A 15727-nucleotide genomic window follows, 5' to 3' on the forward strand; every position below is an offset into this window, starting at 1 on the left:
AAATAATTTATTTTTGAAAGCATTTACTGAGTGATTTATGAGAATAATTCTTGGCCTGGGGCTTGTTCACAAGCAACTCATTGTGAGTGTTTTAGACACAGGTTTTACAGGATCATTTGATCATATGGTAAGATGCTGTTGCTGGATTGGAGGAGTTAGAATCTCTTTTCAGGTGTGAATAGTTGTGATTAAGGATTCAAAACTATTTTTTGTGCACATGTCCTGCAAGAGGATACTAAACATGCTTTTTGAAGTGACAATTTGAAGGAATATGTTTGCAGTATTCACCCAGCTCTGTTGCAGCCAACCCAGTTCATTAATTCTACAGTATACTTTAGAATTCAGGCATCTGAGACATACGACACACAACAAAGCTTTGTTGTGTTGTTTTGCATTGAGAATGGCGGTGAGTGATGTCACAGGGACCTGAGGAGGAGCAGGTTCTAGAAGGGGGAGCAGTTATAAGGGGAGACACTGGGTGACACTGGCTCAGACCAGACTTTGCTGTGGAGAAAGCTGTAAGTTAAGGTTATGAGGAGGCAGGGGTGGAGGAGGAGGAAAATTGTCCTTCAATTTATTATCCATCATACCCAAGAAAGCTTTGGACTGTGCTGCTGTTGTTATTACCCTGTCAGAACCGATAGTATCTTTTGTTGCTGCTACATTATTGCTGCCATCAGGGGCAGATGAGGATTTTGCAGGGCCCAGGGCAGCACAATTTCGCGGGGCCTCCCCTTTGACATGGCGCATGTGCGGGGCTTCTTGAAGCGCGGGGCCCGGGGTGGCCACCCCGCTTACCCTGCCCTATATCCGCCACTGGCTGCCATACCTGCCAACATCTGGAGAAAAAACAGAGCTTAGCCAGTTAACATTAAGATGCAGATATTTGCATAACTTCAGACCCAACCTATCAGAAACTTTTGGTTTCCCATTTGAGGGGGAACAAACCACCAGTGAGAGAAGTATTTGCATGTTGGATGGCTCTTGATAGGGGTCACTTAGCTGACTCCTTAACTGAAGCTAAGATGTGCTCCGCACCACTGTGGGGGCAACGTCAATGGGAGTGTTATACTTCTTAATTAGGGGCTAGCTAGAAGCTGGCATAACAGTGTGCTGAGCACCCTGCTTTCTCCCCTATTGGAGAGTTAGGGTTGGGCCAGCCACATTGAGTTTTTTCACCTGCCTTCTGCTGCTAGAGTGGTGTGAAATAGGTGGAACAAGGGGAGCAAAGAGTATACCCCATATATATAAGTCTAATAAATAATTAACCCCTGCAATATTCCCCTTTTTACTCTTATTTTTTTATTCATGGTGACAAATGCTAAGACAATAAGGATGTGGGGCGCGAGGAAAATGCATTTTAGAATGACTTATAACTGTTACTTATAACTTAATTCACCCCCAAGCCATACAGGAACAAAGAAAGCCAGGTCATTGCCAACACGTCTCTACTGGTGGGTTTTAAAAAATCCAGTAATGGCCTATGAAATATTCAGTCTGGAAATGCAGGGATTAAAAAAGCACATTACCAATTTTTCCCCATCTTTGCTTTATGGCCTCAGGAAAAAGCTGATAAATTTCCAATTAGCCCCTAAGAAGTTCTCACAGTAGATTTGAAGCTGGAATAGAACGAAAGGAAAAATCTGAGAAATGTGGTCCAAAAACAGAAACATCAAGTACTTGCTGCCTTGCAAGAGTGGGGAGTCAGGTTAGAAGATCTAAAGGAGGGATGCCAATGTCTCTGAAATATTTTAGTGCCAAAGCTTTTCTGAATACATACAAATAACTCTCCAATTTCAAAAGATTTCTCCCCCATGCCTCCCTCCATTCACACAGACTCTGAGCTCAGCATCAGAAAAAAACAAGTTTCCTTGAAGACCTGGAAAAAAGGTCAAAACAGTGTAGCATGCAGGGAGAAACAGTAGACTTGGCCCTCAATGCCACATACAGTTGCTATGAGAGTCCCAGGGAAAAGGGGGAGAAGGAAGGTAAGGAGGGCCTCTGAGAGAGAAAAGTTACTGCTTTTACTGTGAACATGCTTCCAGAGTAAAAAGTTGCCATTAGCCTAAATGTCTTAGCCTCTAATACGTATAATTCTTTGCCAACCTTGTCACATTTGTCAGTCCTAGTTCCCAGAAGACGTGACTCTTCAGCACAGATATAACTGTGAGAGAGTTAGCTGTGAAGTTCTGATGCCTTTAGCCTTGGTGTTTTCAGTTTCTGGATAAATAAAGCCTTTTAGATTGCCCGGTTGAGAGAGAGAGAGAAAGAGCGTCATTACCACATCTGGGTGACATGAAATAGCTCAATGCTGGGTTATCTCAGGGGCAGTCCTGTCAGTCCATGTTATGGAAGAAGGGGTTTAGACTTTTGACTGTGACTGGTCATAAAATTCCCCCTCTGATATTTATTTCTTGCCTTTTTTCTCCTCAAAGGTGGAACTGAAGTTCCCCATTCCCTGGCAAAAATGAAGGTGCTCGCACTTCTCTTCCTGGTCAGCTGCCTGATCATGGCAAATGAAGCAAAAATCTTTAGCCGATGTGAACTAGCCTATATACTACATGAAGAAGGGCTAGACGGGTATGAGGGTTACAGCCTCGCCAACTGTAAGTTTGAGTGTTCTTTCCTTCTCTCTCACACTTTTCTCCCCAATTTCCCCTCCCTCCAATCTCCCTTCACTCTTTCACTCTCTTTACCACTCCCTCAGGTAGCTGCCTTTCCGTCACTTCCTTGATCTGTCTCCACATGCTGTCTCCCTCGCTTCATTCCAGGGCTCTGCCTTCATGCACTCCCTCAAGTTGATCCTGTTTCTGTGGACTGCCTCTGCTGTGGGCACTGAGCATGTTCTCTCCCTGCATTAGGGATCTGCATGGCATTCTTTGAGAGCGGCTTCAATTCAGCAGCAGAGGACGACAATGCAGATGGCAGCACCGACTATGGCATGTTCCAGATCAACAGCCGTGTCTGGTGCAACAACTACAGGAGCCCCACAGAGAACCTCTGCCACATACCCTGCACCGGTACTGTCCCTGACCACCCCTTAAGAGTGGAGAGAGCAGCTGCAGGATTCCTGCCCATGCTGCTCTTCTGTCCTCAGTTAAAATTAACACACAGCGATCACTCCCTGACATGGAAGAGGTGGCCAGCCGCCACCATGGCATCATCCCCCTGGGGAGGGCCATGTGCAAGATCACGATTTGGATGGAGAGTAGGCAGCCCTGAATTGGGTGGGGCTGAGCCAAATGGGGTTACCTGGGAAAGGGAACAGCCTGGGGCTGTATCACCTCTCATGGGGTGGGGATACCCAAGCACAACCATAGTAATGTGTTTTCTCTGGCAGCCACCATGCCTGGGCTGGAGTGGGAAGGCAGATTCAGAGCCATCCACGGGAGCCTCAGAGGGGATGGGCAGGATGAGGTACAGTCCCCTGTGGCATATCCTGGGATAATAATACTCTGCCTTTCACCTGAGGGTGTCAAAGGGTGTCACACACTCCAATTAATCCAACCTCCCAGGCAATGTTCCCGCTAATATTTCTCTCCCTGTGCGGGATACTGTACATTTTGCTCTGTGCACTGTGGCGCTTGTGAATGTGCACCACCAGGAGAAACACAAACCTAGCTGTGAGCGCTCTGCATATCAGCTGGGCAGTACTGGAATCTCTTCTGATGCCAACCAACACATTGGATTCTCTCTTCAATGGAAAGCTGCAGATGGTGCAGTGCAGCTTCTAGGAAGCTGGGGTGGGAGGTACCTGCTATTTACCATGTGCGCTGAGGGGATTCTCCTCTTGACCTTTCTGGGTAGGGCAGGTCCCCTGGATATCTCAGATACCCAACATTGGTCCCTTTGAGTCTTTTCTTGTGTGGCTTGATAGGCTGAGTAAGCACAAGTTTAATTCCCATTAACTCATAGACTCATAGACTTTAAGGTCAGAAGGGACCATTATGATCATCTAGTCTGACCCCCTGCACAGTGCAGGCCACAGAATCTCACCCACCTCTCTTAGAATAATCCTCTCACCTATGTCTCAGATATTGAAGCCTTCCAATACTTTGAAGGCCCCAACATGCAGAGAGTCCTTCAGCTGTGATCTGTGCCCAATGCTACAGAGGAAGGCGAAAAACCTCCAGGGCCTCTGCCAATCTACCCTGGAGGAAAATTCCTTCCTGACCCCAAATATGGCGATCAGCTAAACCCTGAGCATGTGGGCAAGACTCACCAGCCAGACACCCAGAAAGTTCCCTATAGCAACTCCTATCATCCCTCCATTGACCTATTTCCAACTGGAAATGAATGGTCAATTAGTTACCAAGATCATGTTATTTCATCCAACCATCCCCTTATCATAGAATCAGAACTGGAAGAGACCTCAGAAGGTCGTCAAGTCCAGCCCTCCGCTCTAGGCAGGACCAATTCCATCTAAATCAACCCGGCCAGGGCTTTGTCAAGCCGAGACTTAAACACCTCTAGGGATGGAGACTCCACTACTTCCCTAGGTAACCCATTCCAATGCTTCACTACCCTCCTAGTAAAATAGTTTTTCCTAATATCCAATCTGGACCTCTCCCACCACAACTTGAGACCATTGCTCCTTGTTCTGCCATCTGTCACTACTGAGAACAGCCTCTCTCCATCCTCTTTGGAACCTCCCTTCAGGAAGTTGAAGGCTGCTATCAAGTCCCCCCTCACTCTTCGCTTCTGCAGACTAAACAGACCCAAGTCCCTCAGCCTCTCCTCGTAGGTCATATGCTCCAGACCCCTAATCATTTTGGTTGCCCTCCGCTGGACCCTCTCCAATGCGTCCGCATCCTTTTTGTAGTGGGGGGCCCAGAACTGGACACAGTACTCCAGATGTGGCCTCACCAAAGCCGAATAAAGGGGAATAATGACATCTCTGGATCTGCTGGCAATGCTCCTCTTAATGCATCCTAATATGCCATTAGCCTTCTTGGCTACAAGGGCACACTGTTGACTCATATCTAGCTTCTCATCCACTGTAACCCCCAGGTCCTTTTCTGCAGAACTACTACTTAACTGGTTGGTCCCCAGCCTGTAACTATGCTTGGGATTCTTCCGTCCCAAGTGCAGGACTCTACACTTGTCTTTGTTGAATCTCATGAGATTTCTAGTGGCCCAATCCTCCAATTTGTCTAAGTCACTCTGGACCCTATCTCTGCCCTTAAGCGTATCTACCTCTCCCCCTAGCTTAGTGTCATCTGCAAACTTGCTGAGGGTGCAATCTATCCCCTCATCCAGGTCATTAATAAAGATATTGAACAAAACCGGTCCTAGAACCGAACCTTGGGGCACTCCACTAGAAACCGACCGCCATCCTGACATCGAACCGTTGATCACTACCCGCTGGGCCCGGCCTTCTAGCCATCTTTCTATCCATCTTACCGTCCATTTATCCAATCCGCATTCCCTTAACTTGCTGGCACCTTAACTCAGCCTCTCCTGGCTCATGTTCACATTATCACTTGTGTGTTCTTGCTCCAGTGCACCTCACTCACTCATCCCTACATTAAATGTAACTGTCCTCATGGGTTCTCTCCTTAGCCCGTCCCCTTTGCTTTCATTGCCTCTCACTCATTCCCTCAGCTTGGCCTCGTGTTCTCCCTCCTACTCCAATTCCTTCTGCCACCCACATGGTCTCGCTAACCCTTTCCCTTCCCATCCCATCACTCTTTCCCTACCCTCTCTCATCTCTCTTATGCCATCTCTCTTTTTCCACAGGTGAGAGCATGGGAGTACTAGGCAAATCTCTCCCTACCCAATGCTGATTGGGGGAAGGGCAGCTATACTGAGCTCATCACCACTGAGGCCCAAGACAAGTGGAGGACTGGGCCTGCCAATGTTAAGGTGCAGTCAGGAGCTGTTACTCTGGCCTAGGTTCTCCTCACTCTTTCTGCCCTGAGGGTGTGTCTAGATTACATGGCTCCGTCCATGGAGTCATGTAAACTAGTTTACCCGGCATAGTCAATGAAGCGGGGATTTAAATAATCCCTACTTCATGAGAATACATATGGCCACCACGCTGTGCCGACGATCAGCTGATCCAGCACAGCGCGGCAGTCTAGACGTGGATCTGTAGGCTGGGGAAGTCTTTGCCGACCGATCCTGTAAATCTCGTTTCATGAGGCATAAGGGATCGGTCGGCAAAGGCTTCCCCTGCCGACAGATCCGCATCTAGACTGCCATGCTGTGCCGGATCAGCTGATCATCGGCACAGTGTGGTGGCCATGTTTATTTTAATGAAGCAGGGATTATTTAAATCCCCGTTTCATTGATTATGCTGGGTCGATGGAGCCATGTAGTCTAGACACACCCTGAGAGTGCAGGAGCGGGAGCCCAGTGCAACAGGGCAGTTCCGCAGCACAAGCAAGCGGCCCCTTTTGAGTGCCACTTGGAGAGTACTGCCTAGGGCTGGCCAGCAAGATCTGCAGCTGCATAGCCATATCCCTTATACATGGGTGCCCAGACTGAGGTCTCACAAGGTAAACCCCCATTCATGTGCCCCTCTCTTCCTTGCAGACTTGCTGTCAAACGACATAGCAGATGACATTGCCTGTGCCAAAAGAATTGTGCGAGACCCACAGGGAATGGATGCTTGGTAAGGGGGGCTCTGGGAGATTCTCTTCAGAAATACCAATGTGCATTTATTATTGTGATTTGCTTATTTCTAATGCTAAAGAAATACAATACAGCCTTAGAATGGGGAGAATGGACAGTGACAGATAAGCAAACTTATATTGCCTAATTTCAATTAAGGAAAATAATTTAGGAGAGACTTTAGCAAAAGGAACAAAGAAAAAACACTGGCAAAAACAAGGCAAAAATGAAGCATAACAGAACAGTAAAAATCTACATAGCCACTACACTGACCTCCTTAAGGCTCACCTTTGTCCAGATAGCTACACAGTAGCTTTGCAGTAGGTAGGCCGAGGCCAGGTCTACACTAGGGGGCAAAGTCAAACTAAGATACGCAACTCCAGCTATGGAAATAGCGTAGCTGGAGTCAATGTACCTTACTTTGAATTTCCACAGAGTCCCCACTGCTGAGGGGCGATTGGAGAAACTCTCCCATCGACTTCCTTTACTCCTCACAACCCAGTGGAGTACCATAGTCGACAGGAGCCTGATCGGTGCTTGATTTAGCAGGTCTTTACTAGCCCCGCTAAATTGATCCCTGGAGAATTGATCTCCGCAGTATTGATCTCCTGGTAAGTGAAGACAAGGCCTATTCATTATACCAGCCATAATGATTTCATGTTCCCTTATTTTCCCTGCCTTTGTTTTTCTCCACCTTTTGTCTCTTCTCATATGATTAGAAGCTCCTGGGAAAGGGGCAGTCAATTTAGGATGTACAGTGCCCAGCATAGTGAAGCTCCAAATCCTAATTAAAGAATATACATCATGATAAAGACAAAGTAATAAACAAATCAGGACCGAGAAAGGAGGGCACAGAACATTTCCAAAGAACATATGCATATGGAGTCATCACAAGACCCAGAGCACTTTGTGCAAAAATAGATGTTTGAACCCCAGAGTACTGAGTTCCAATTTGGGGAGCGACTCATTCTCTTTTCAGATTTTCCACCTGTAGTTTCAGTTGGCCACATTATCCCGCAGCTATCCCTGCAGTAGGGTGTTGCTGTGTGTGTTTCACCACAGAGGCAGCAGTATGTGTTCCCCAATCTGAGAGAAAGAGCCAGGGAGCTTCAGGGTCTGTGTGTCCCCAGCAGTCTGACAGAAGAATCCTCTTCCTGGGCTTACTACAACAGATACACATCTCTTCTCTATTGCAAAAGATGATACGGGTACGTCTACACTGCAGGGCTTAACTCAAAATAAGCTACGCAAATTGAGCTATGTCAATTGCCTAGCTTATTTCAAAATAGCTTATTTCGAAATTGGGAGTGTCTACACAGCACTTATTTCAAAATAGAGCACTCTTCCTCTGACTTCCCTTTTTCCTCATACAATGAGGGTTACAGGAGTTGGAGTAAGAAGTCCTCCAGCTTGACAGTATTTTGACATTATGTCAAAATAACTGCCTGCTGTGTAGACGCAGACTGTTATTTCGAAATAACGCTAGTTATTTTGAAATCATGTTGCTGTGTAGATATACCCTGAGTGAACCAATTTATTATTATTAATAATAAAAACTAATATTCATTCTTTGCCTTTTCCTTCCTCAGGGAGGACTGGACAATGCACTGCAAAGGGCGAGACCTGTCTGAGTGGGTGGATGGATGTGACCTGTGAGAAAGTCACCAGCGTGGCTCTGCTATGATTCCTCAAGGCTGTCTATGTTTTCATGAAAAGGGAATGCTTCTCTTACTGCACTGCTGGCAGTTAGCATGTACAAACAAAATCCACACCATAAACCAATAGGAAAAACAAAAAATATTAATTTAAAATATAACATTTTTTTAAAAAATAAATCCATTTAACTGAAAAGAAATCAGCACAGCCCATTAGTTTCATATGCTATTTAGGGCTCAACCCTAGAAGATTTTCCTGAGCTTATTTCTGTGGGAAACAGCACCTGGAAGAGGATTCGGCTGACAGGCAAGGGACTGGAGCTGCAGTTGTAACTGTTTAAACAGAGCTTCCAAAAGCTGCTGGGTTCTCTGGGATTTTCAAAGAAGGCAAACTGGAGAAGCTCACAACATGTGAACTTGTGCCATAGAGAATGTTTTCTACATACCTGAAAGCTAACGGGTGCAAAATACATGCCATTGGCTCTTTGGGAACTGGGGAAAACTTGTATTTGCAAAACAAAGCAAGCTATCATTTATGGAAATCAAAATGCTGGGCAGTTCAACATGGTCAGCATTACACACGTTCCCACTGAAGTGCAGAAAAATGTGTCAGCATGAAATCAGTTTCCCACTGGCTGAAACGATAAATAAATGCTACTATCATCTCAAGTTTCAAAGGGCGTGTCTAAACTACATCTCTCTATGGGCAGAGATGTAAATTAGACACGTCGAAATTGCTAATGAAGCAGGGATTTAAATATCCCGTGCTTCATTGGCATAAAAATGGCCGCTGCTTTTTTTCAGCACAGAGCTTTGCTGAGAAAAAGCGGCAGTCTAGAGGCTGATCTTTCAAAAAATATACCCTTTTTCGAAAAGATCCTGTAAATCTTATTGTATGAGGGATAAGGGATCTTTCAAAAAAGGCTATATTTTTCAAAAGATTAGCCTCTAGACTGCCACTTTTTCTCTGCAAAGCTCTGCACTGAAAAAGAGCGGTGGCCATTTTTATGCTAATGAAGCATGGGATATTTAAATCCCTGCTTCATTAGCAATTTCGACGTGTCTAATTTACCGTCGATAGAGAGATGTAATTTAGACACACCCAAAGAGTTTAGCAGTTACAGTACAAGCATGGTAGACTCTATAATCATTCTACAAACAACAACAGTACTGTGGCACCTTAGACACTAACAAAAAAATATAGCACCATGAGCTTTCATGGGTAAGAGCCATTCTACTGTTGCCATCAGCTGAATGTAGGCAAATGAAGCTCTGTATCTTGCAGACCAGTGCATTGGTGCTCCTATAATCTGGAGGAAGCTTGGGTTTAGAGTCTTATCCCTACTGATGGGTATCCATGTCCTAACACGACACCCCTCTATCTCCTGCAACATAACTTACCTCCTTGTCACTCAATCAAACTTGCTGACAGCTTGTGTCAGAGATTAAAGGTATAATTAGGAGTTCAACTGTATCCCAAATGTAGTACCCCACTCTCTTGTTTTAATTTGCAAAACAGAATGAACTCTGTTGTTTACCTCTTCCTGTTAATTTTCTCTCTTTGAAGATTTCATAATCCTTCATTATCATTGGGAGTCCCACTGTGAGCCATAGAAAACTGAATTTACATGAAAACAGATAGATGGTTTTCTTTCAGGCATAAAATGTTTATTTATTTTTCACCCTTGCTGGTGGCCAGTCCCTAAAGAAGTCCTAAAAACAGAATTCTCCACATATATACATAACTCCTTATGTACTAGCCATATATGCATTTTCTATATGACACAGACTTTCATTGGAGACCTCGTATGACAGCCTGGTGAACTAGAATGTAAATACCACATCCAGGGGATTCCTATATCCCTTATGCCCTCTGCCAGTTGGCATCAAGAGATCTCTCAGGCACACAATTAAAGAGAAATAGTTAGTTGTTGCCACTTGTGAGAATTGCCTGTGCCTTGTAATTTCCTGCTATCTTTGGCAAGGCACAAATATATGAGAAAGTTTTTATTAAAAGGAAAAAACAACCAGCAACCATCAAAGCAACCATCTTGTTATGAATAGAGTTTGGTCTGAAAAAATTCCCACGTTCAAACACATCAAACTTTGGCCGTTTTGATATTGCAACCTAGATTAAATAGACATCATGAAACGGACAGGGAAATAAGTAATGATAATCTTTTTTACAAAAAGTCCCTTTCATATCATGAGTGCAGACCCTAGCCTGCATGAATGTTGGCATATGAGACATCTACATCACATAACGTATCCAAATTAGGAAGAAATATTTCCATCTCAGGTTTTTTCCCTCACTCTAGTGCAAAGGACAATAGAGTGGATTCAACACCAAATTATCTTCTTTGTTTCAAACAACTCTGTGATTCCTATGGATGCTCTGCAGATATATGGTCCTATCAAATGCCAGAACAAGACACAGAAATGCAGTGGAATTCTGTGAATTTCTTGATGGGATCAGCTAAAATTATATCAAACCTTCTATCATAAAAAAGTCTTCCTGGATGTTTTGTAGAGCTAGAAAAATACTACTTGTGCTGCATTTCTGTGGTTGCAGCAAGTGGTTGCTTTGGATAATACCCGACTGGTATCCCACCACATGCCCTATTATAATATAAGGGAAGATTGGGATTCCAAGATTCCCCTTTACTCAGACATGGAATAAGGAACTCACTTTCAACATTATCCTTTTGAATCTCAAAGGACATGGAGAAGAACACATTTCCCTTGTTTTCTGTGTGGAAAGTTTTCCATTCATTTCTACAGCCAACATTTGCTAGGTTTCCTCTAAGATCATCAGATTTCCAGTTCATACAGAACCTGTAAATCTTATGATGACATGAGTATTCCAGGTATCTTGACCAGCACTTAGGGTACGTCTAGACTACATCCCTTTTTCGGAAAAGGGATGTAAATTAGACGTATCAAAATTGCTAATGAAGTGGGGATTTAAATATCCCGCGCTTCATTCGCATAAAGATGGCCGCCGCTTTTTTTCGGCACAGAGCTTTGTCGGAGAAAAGCGGCAGTCTAGAGGCTGATCTTTCGCTAAAGAAAGCCTTTTCCGATAGATCCTGTATACCTCATTTTACAGGGATGTAGTCTAGACGTGCCCTTATATTTGAACTAGCTAACTAACTGCTAAAAGACTTACCCAGTACTCATGGACAACAGGGATCATGAGATCATTTATAGACACAGTATGAAAACTCCCACTAAGTCATGAAAAATTACATATAGGGCCTGGGCATCTTCCCATTCAAGTCAAAGAGAGGCTTGCACTGACTTCAGTAGAAACAGGGCTGACCACATGCAATACGTCACTGCATAGCACTGCACTGCTTAACACTATTTCAATATTTCCATTATACACCCTGTCTTTCGTAAGTCATATAACTTGGACATAAATCACTTGGCAAAAATCTCAAACAAATTAGGAGATTTATTTTTAACTTTTTTCCCCATACACAAAAAAATCCTCCTTGGATGTTTTTAAGGCAAAGAGTGCCATTATATATAGATGTTTACTATTTTCACAGAATTTTTGCAGTCCTCTCACTTAAAAACGACTTCACTCTTTCTTAAAGGAAAACTGCAATATAACTTAATGGCTCTCCCGATGACTACATCCAATAGCCGAGAGGGGTAGGTCACTCTGGATAGGCTTCTGCTAAAGGGTGCTACCTATGCGTTGAATCATAGAACACTAGAATTTGAAGGGACCTCGAGAGGTCGTCAAGTCCAGTCCCCTGCCTTCACGCCAGGATCAAGCACTGTCTAGATCACCCCAACAGGTGTCTGTCTAACCTGCTCTTAAATATTTCCAGTGATAGAGATTTCACAACCCCCCTAGGCATTTTATTCCTGTGTTTAACCACCCTGACAGGCAGGAAGTTTTTTCTGATGTCCAGCCTAACCCTCCCTGCTACAATTTAAGCCCATTGCTTCTTGTTCTGTATTCAGAGGCCAAGGAGAACAATTTTTCTCCCTTCTCTTTATAACACCCTTTTAGATACTTGAAAACCACTATCACATCATCTGTCAGTCTTCTCTTTTCTAATCTAAACAAGCCCAGTTCTTTCAGTTTTCCCTCATAACTCATGTTTTCTAGACATTTAATAATTTTTTGTTGCTCTTCTCTGGACCTTCTCCAATTTCTCCACATCTTTCGTGAGAGGTAGTGCCCAGAACTGGAAGCAATTGTCCAATTGAGGCCTAATCAGCGCAGAGTAGAGCAGAAGAATGACTTCTTATGTCTTGCTCACAGCACTCCTGTTAATGCATCCCAGAATCTGTTGACTCACGTTTAACTTGTTGTCACATTTAACTAGTTCCAGGAACTGCCTCTCTGTATGTTAATGGCAGCAGCCAGATACTTACAGGCTATGTCTACACTGACATGACTTTCCGCAAATGCTTTTAATGGAAAAGTTTTCCATTAAAAGCATTTGCGGAAAAGAGCATCTAGATTGGCACGAACACTTTTCCGCAAAAGCACTTTTGGCAGAAAAGCGTCTGTGCCAATCTAGACGCGCTTTTGCGCAAAAAAGCCCCGATCGCCATTTTAGTCATCGGGGCTTTTTTGCGCAAAACAATACTGTGCTGTCTACATTGACCCTCTTGTGCAAATGATTTGCGCAAGAGGGCTTTTGCCTGAACGAGAGCAGCATAGTATTTCCACAAGAAGCACTGATTTCTTACAGTAGGAAGTCAGTGTTCTTGAGGAAATTCAAGCGGCCAGTATAGACAGCTGGCAAGTTTTTCCGCAAAAGCAGCTGATTTTGCGGAAAAACTTGCCAGTCTAGAAACAGCCACAAAGTTCTATTTGATCTGGTCTCTTTAACAGCTGTTTGTATGAGCAAAATGTCTGTTGCCATCAAAAGAGACACCAACACCATTCCCCATTATTGAAATATTATATTAATGCCCAAGTATTATATTTCTGCAAATGTCTCTGGAAAATATTCACCACAGATGTAACCATGATATTTATTATTGTAACAGGGCACTACTGGGCCCCCCTTGATTCTGTCCCTGTTGCACCCACAAACAAGCCAGAGACCTCTGCATTGGTGCAGTCGCCCATGCTCTTTACTTATTGTATACCTTCCCATCACCTTCAAGCTACAAACAACTTGGCTACGTCTACACTGGCCCCTAATTCCGGAAAAGTCATGCAAAGCAGGTAAGTCAGAAGAGGGAAATCCGCGGGGGATTTAAATATCCCCCGCGGATTTAAATAAACATGTCCGCCGCTTTTTTTCCGGCTTGGGGAAAAGCCGGAAAAAAGCGTCTAGACTGGCACGATCCTCCGGAATAAAGCCCTTTTCCAGAGGATCTCTTATTCCTACTTGAAAGGAAGTAATAAGAGATCCTCCGGAAAAGGGCTTTATTCCGGAGGATCGTGCCAGTCTAGACGCTTTTTTCCGGCTTTTCCCCAAGCCGGAAAAAAAGCGGCGGATATGTTTATTTAAATCCGCAGGGGATATTTAAATCCCCCGCGGATTTCCCTATTCTGACTTACCTGCTTTGCATGACTTTTCCGGAATTAGGGGCCAGTGTAGATGTAGCCCTTCAGTATTACAGCCTCTGGAACTGCTCCATCTGGCAACCAGCAGAGATGAGCCCATTTGAATTTTAATGACTATAGTACAAAAATTTGCTTCAAAGTCTTCCTGTCCTTTCTCTCCATCACTGCTGTAATTTCTCCCTTCACTCCCCTGTTGAAGTGTGCCCTTAAAATAACAACATCCCTTTTTTTCCTGATAGCTGGACAAATGTTTCCCTTTCTTTACTTCTGACTATTTGATGAACTAGTTTAAAGAGAGCCCTAAGTCAAAATCACTACCTTAGTAAGATATAACATCCTTTGTTATGCCTAATATCTTTTGAAACCTTCAGAGGGGTAGCCGAGTTAGTCTGTAACAGAAAAAACTTCAAAAACAACAAATAGTCTCTTAGCACCGTACGGACTAACAAAACATGTAGATGGTATCATGAGCTTTCATGGGTGCAACCCACTTCTTCAGATGACAGGAGTGTTGGAAGTCCAGATCCAAGAATAAATAAGGGAAGGAGGGAGAAGGAGGGGAGAAGGAAAAAAAGAGACAGTGAATAGGTAAGCTTCAGAGGGGTAGCTGAGTTAGTCTGTAACAGGAAAATGTTAAAAAACAACAAATAGTCTACAAAAGCGGCGAGAAGTCCTGTGGCACCTTGTAGACTAACTGAAGTGTTGGAGCATAAGCTGTCGTGGGCAAAGACCCACTTCATCAGATGCATGTGGATACATTCTTTCAAAATCACATATCACTTTTTCATTGCACTTTTGCTGTGTTGATGCTTTTGAAACCTTCAGAGGGGTAGCCGAGTTAGTCCGTAATAGGAAAAACTTAAAAAACAACAAATAGTCTAGAAGCACCTTAAAGACTAAATAGTTACAAGAGGCTTTAAGGTGCTACTAGACTATTTGTTAAGTATCAGAGGGGTAGCCGTGTTAGTCTGAATCTGCAAAAGCGGCGAGGAGTCCTGTGGCACCTTATAGATTAACCAAAGTGTTGGAGCATAAGCTTTCATGGGCTATCTCACATTTAAGGCCACCTGGAATCAGTTCAGGAAGGGCATTAGGTCAGCAGTTGCTTCCGGGTGCTGTTGCCTAAGGCTAGCTGAGACACATGCTTAAAGGGACCCCCCGGTTCAGCTTCTGCTGCTTGCTTGCCTACCTCTCCAAGGGACAGCAAAGCTTTTGCAGTTCGTGCTCTGGTTGCCCAGCTTTTGGACGCCACAGCACACTCCTTGACATGGAGCCAGAGCTGCCTCAGGGCATGCAGTGGCCTCACACGGCCATGCTGCAGTTTCTGCAGCAGTTTGTGGTGGCTGCCTTCATGGTCCTGCAGGAGTTCGACACTGAGCTCATCATTGAGACCTTCTCCCTATATGTCAGAGCAAGGCCCTTGCAACCACACCCCATCGTGGAGAGATGGTTCTGGAGGCTGGACACCAGTTCCGACTGGTGGGACCAGGTGGTAATGGAGCGGTGGGATGACCAGGAGTGGCTCCAAGACTTCCACATGAAGAAAGCCACCTTCATGGAGCTGTGTGGCTGGCTTGCTTCTGCCCTCTGTCAATGGGACACCCAGATATGACTCACCATCCCTCTGGATAAGCAGGTCACCATCGCCATCTGGAAGCTCGCCACCCCAGACAGCTACCAGTCTGTGGGCAACCAGTTCAGCATGGGGAAGTCCACCATCAGGGCCCTCCTCATGGAGGTAAGGCACTCTCAGGCTGCAGTCCCTGAAGGGCAGGGAGAGTTCTGGAAAGGGGGACACTAGGGAAAGAAGGAGTGTGAGGGGTGGGCTAAGGGTGGGCGGGAAGCCCTGTCCCTAGGGGGTTCTGTAGTCCTGCCCTCACACTGCCCTGCAGGGGAGACAAACTCATAGGGG

The 15727-nt window shown here is 44.7% G+C and overlaps 1 protein-coding gene across 1 annotated transcript; it reads left to right on the top strand.

Annotated features, from left to right (window-relative positions):
- The first annotated feature begins 451 nt into the window (after positions 1-451).
- On the top strand, positions 452-8470 carry LOC102457905 (sperm acrosome membrane-associated protein 3-like). The gene is made up of 5 exons (XM_014569839.3): positions 452-518; positions 2436-2606; positions 2862-3020; positions 6538-6616; positions 8205-8470. The coding sequence occupies exons 2-5, from the start codon at positions 2468-2470 to the stop codon at positions 8269-8271; spliced, it is 444 nt and encodes a 147-aa protein (XP_014425325.1). The 5' UTR covers positions 452-518; positions 2436-2467; the 3' UTR covers positions 8272-8470.
- The last annotated feature ends 7257 nt before the right edge of the window (positions 8471-15727 follow it).

Source organism: Pelodiscus sinensis, chromosome 2 (genome assembly GCF_052426305.1).
Source record: "Pelodiscus sinensis isolate ZL-2025 chromosome 2, ASM5242630v1, whole genome shotgun sequence".
Classification (NCBI taxonomy): Eukaryota; Metazoa; Chordata; order Testudines; family Trionychidae; genus Pelodiscus; species Pelodiscus sinensis.

What these genes read in the sequence shown, in the direction of transcription:
- LOC102457905 (XM_014569839.3), top strand. Translation starts at nt 2,468, where the DNA reads ATGAAGGTGCTCGCACTTCTCTTCCTGGTCAGCTGCCTGATCATGGCA. An exon ending in GGGTTACAGCCTCGCCAACT is followed by an intron (nt 2,607 to 2,861) that starts GTAAGTTTGAGT and finishes TCCCTGCATTAG; the next exon opens with GGATCTGCATGGCATTCTTT. An exon ending in CCACAGGGAATGGATGCTTG is followed by an intron (nt 6,617 to 8,204) that starts GTAAGGGGGGCT and finishes TTCCTTCCTCAG; the next exon opens with GGAGGACTGGACAATGCACT.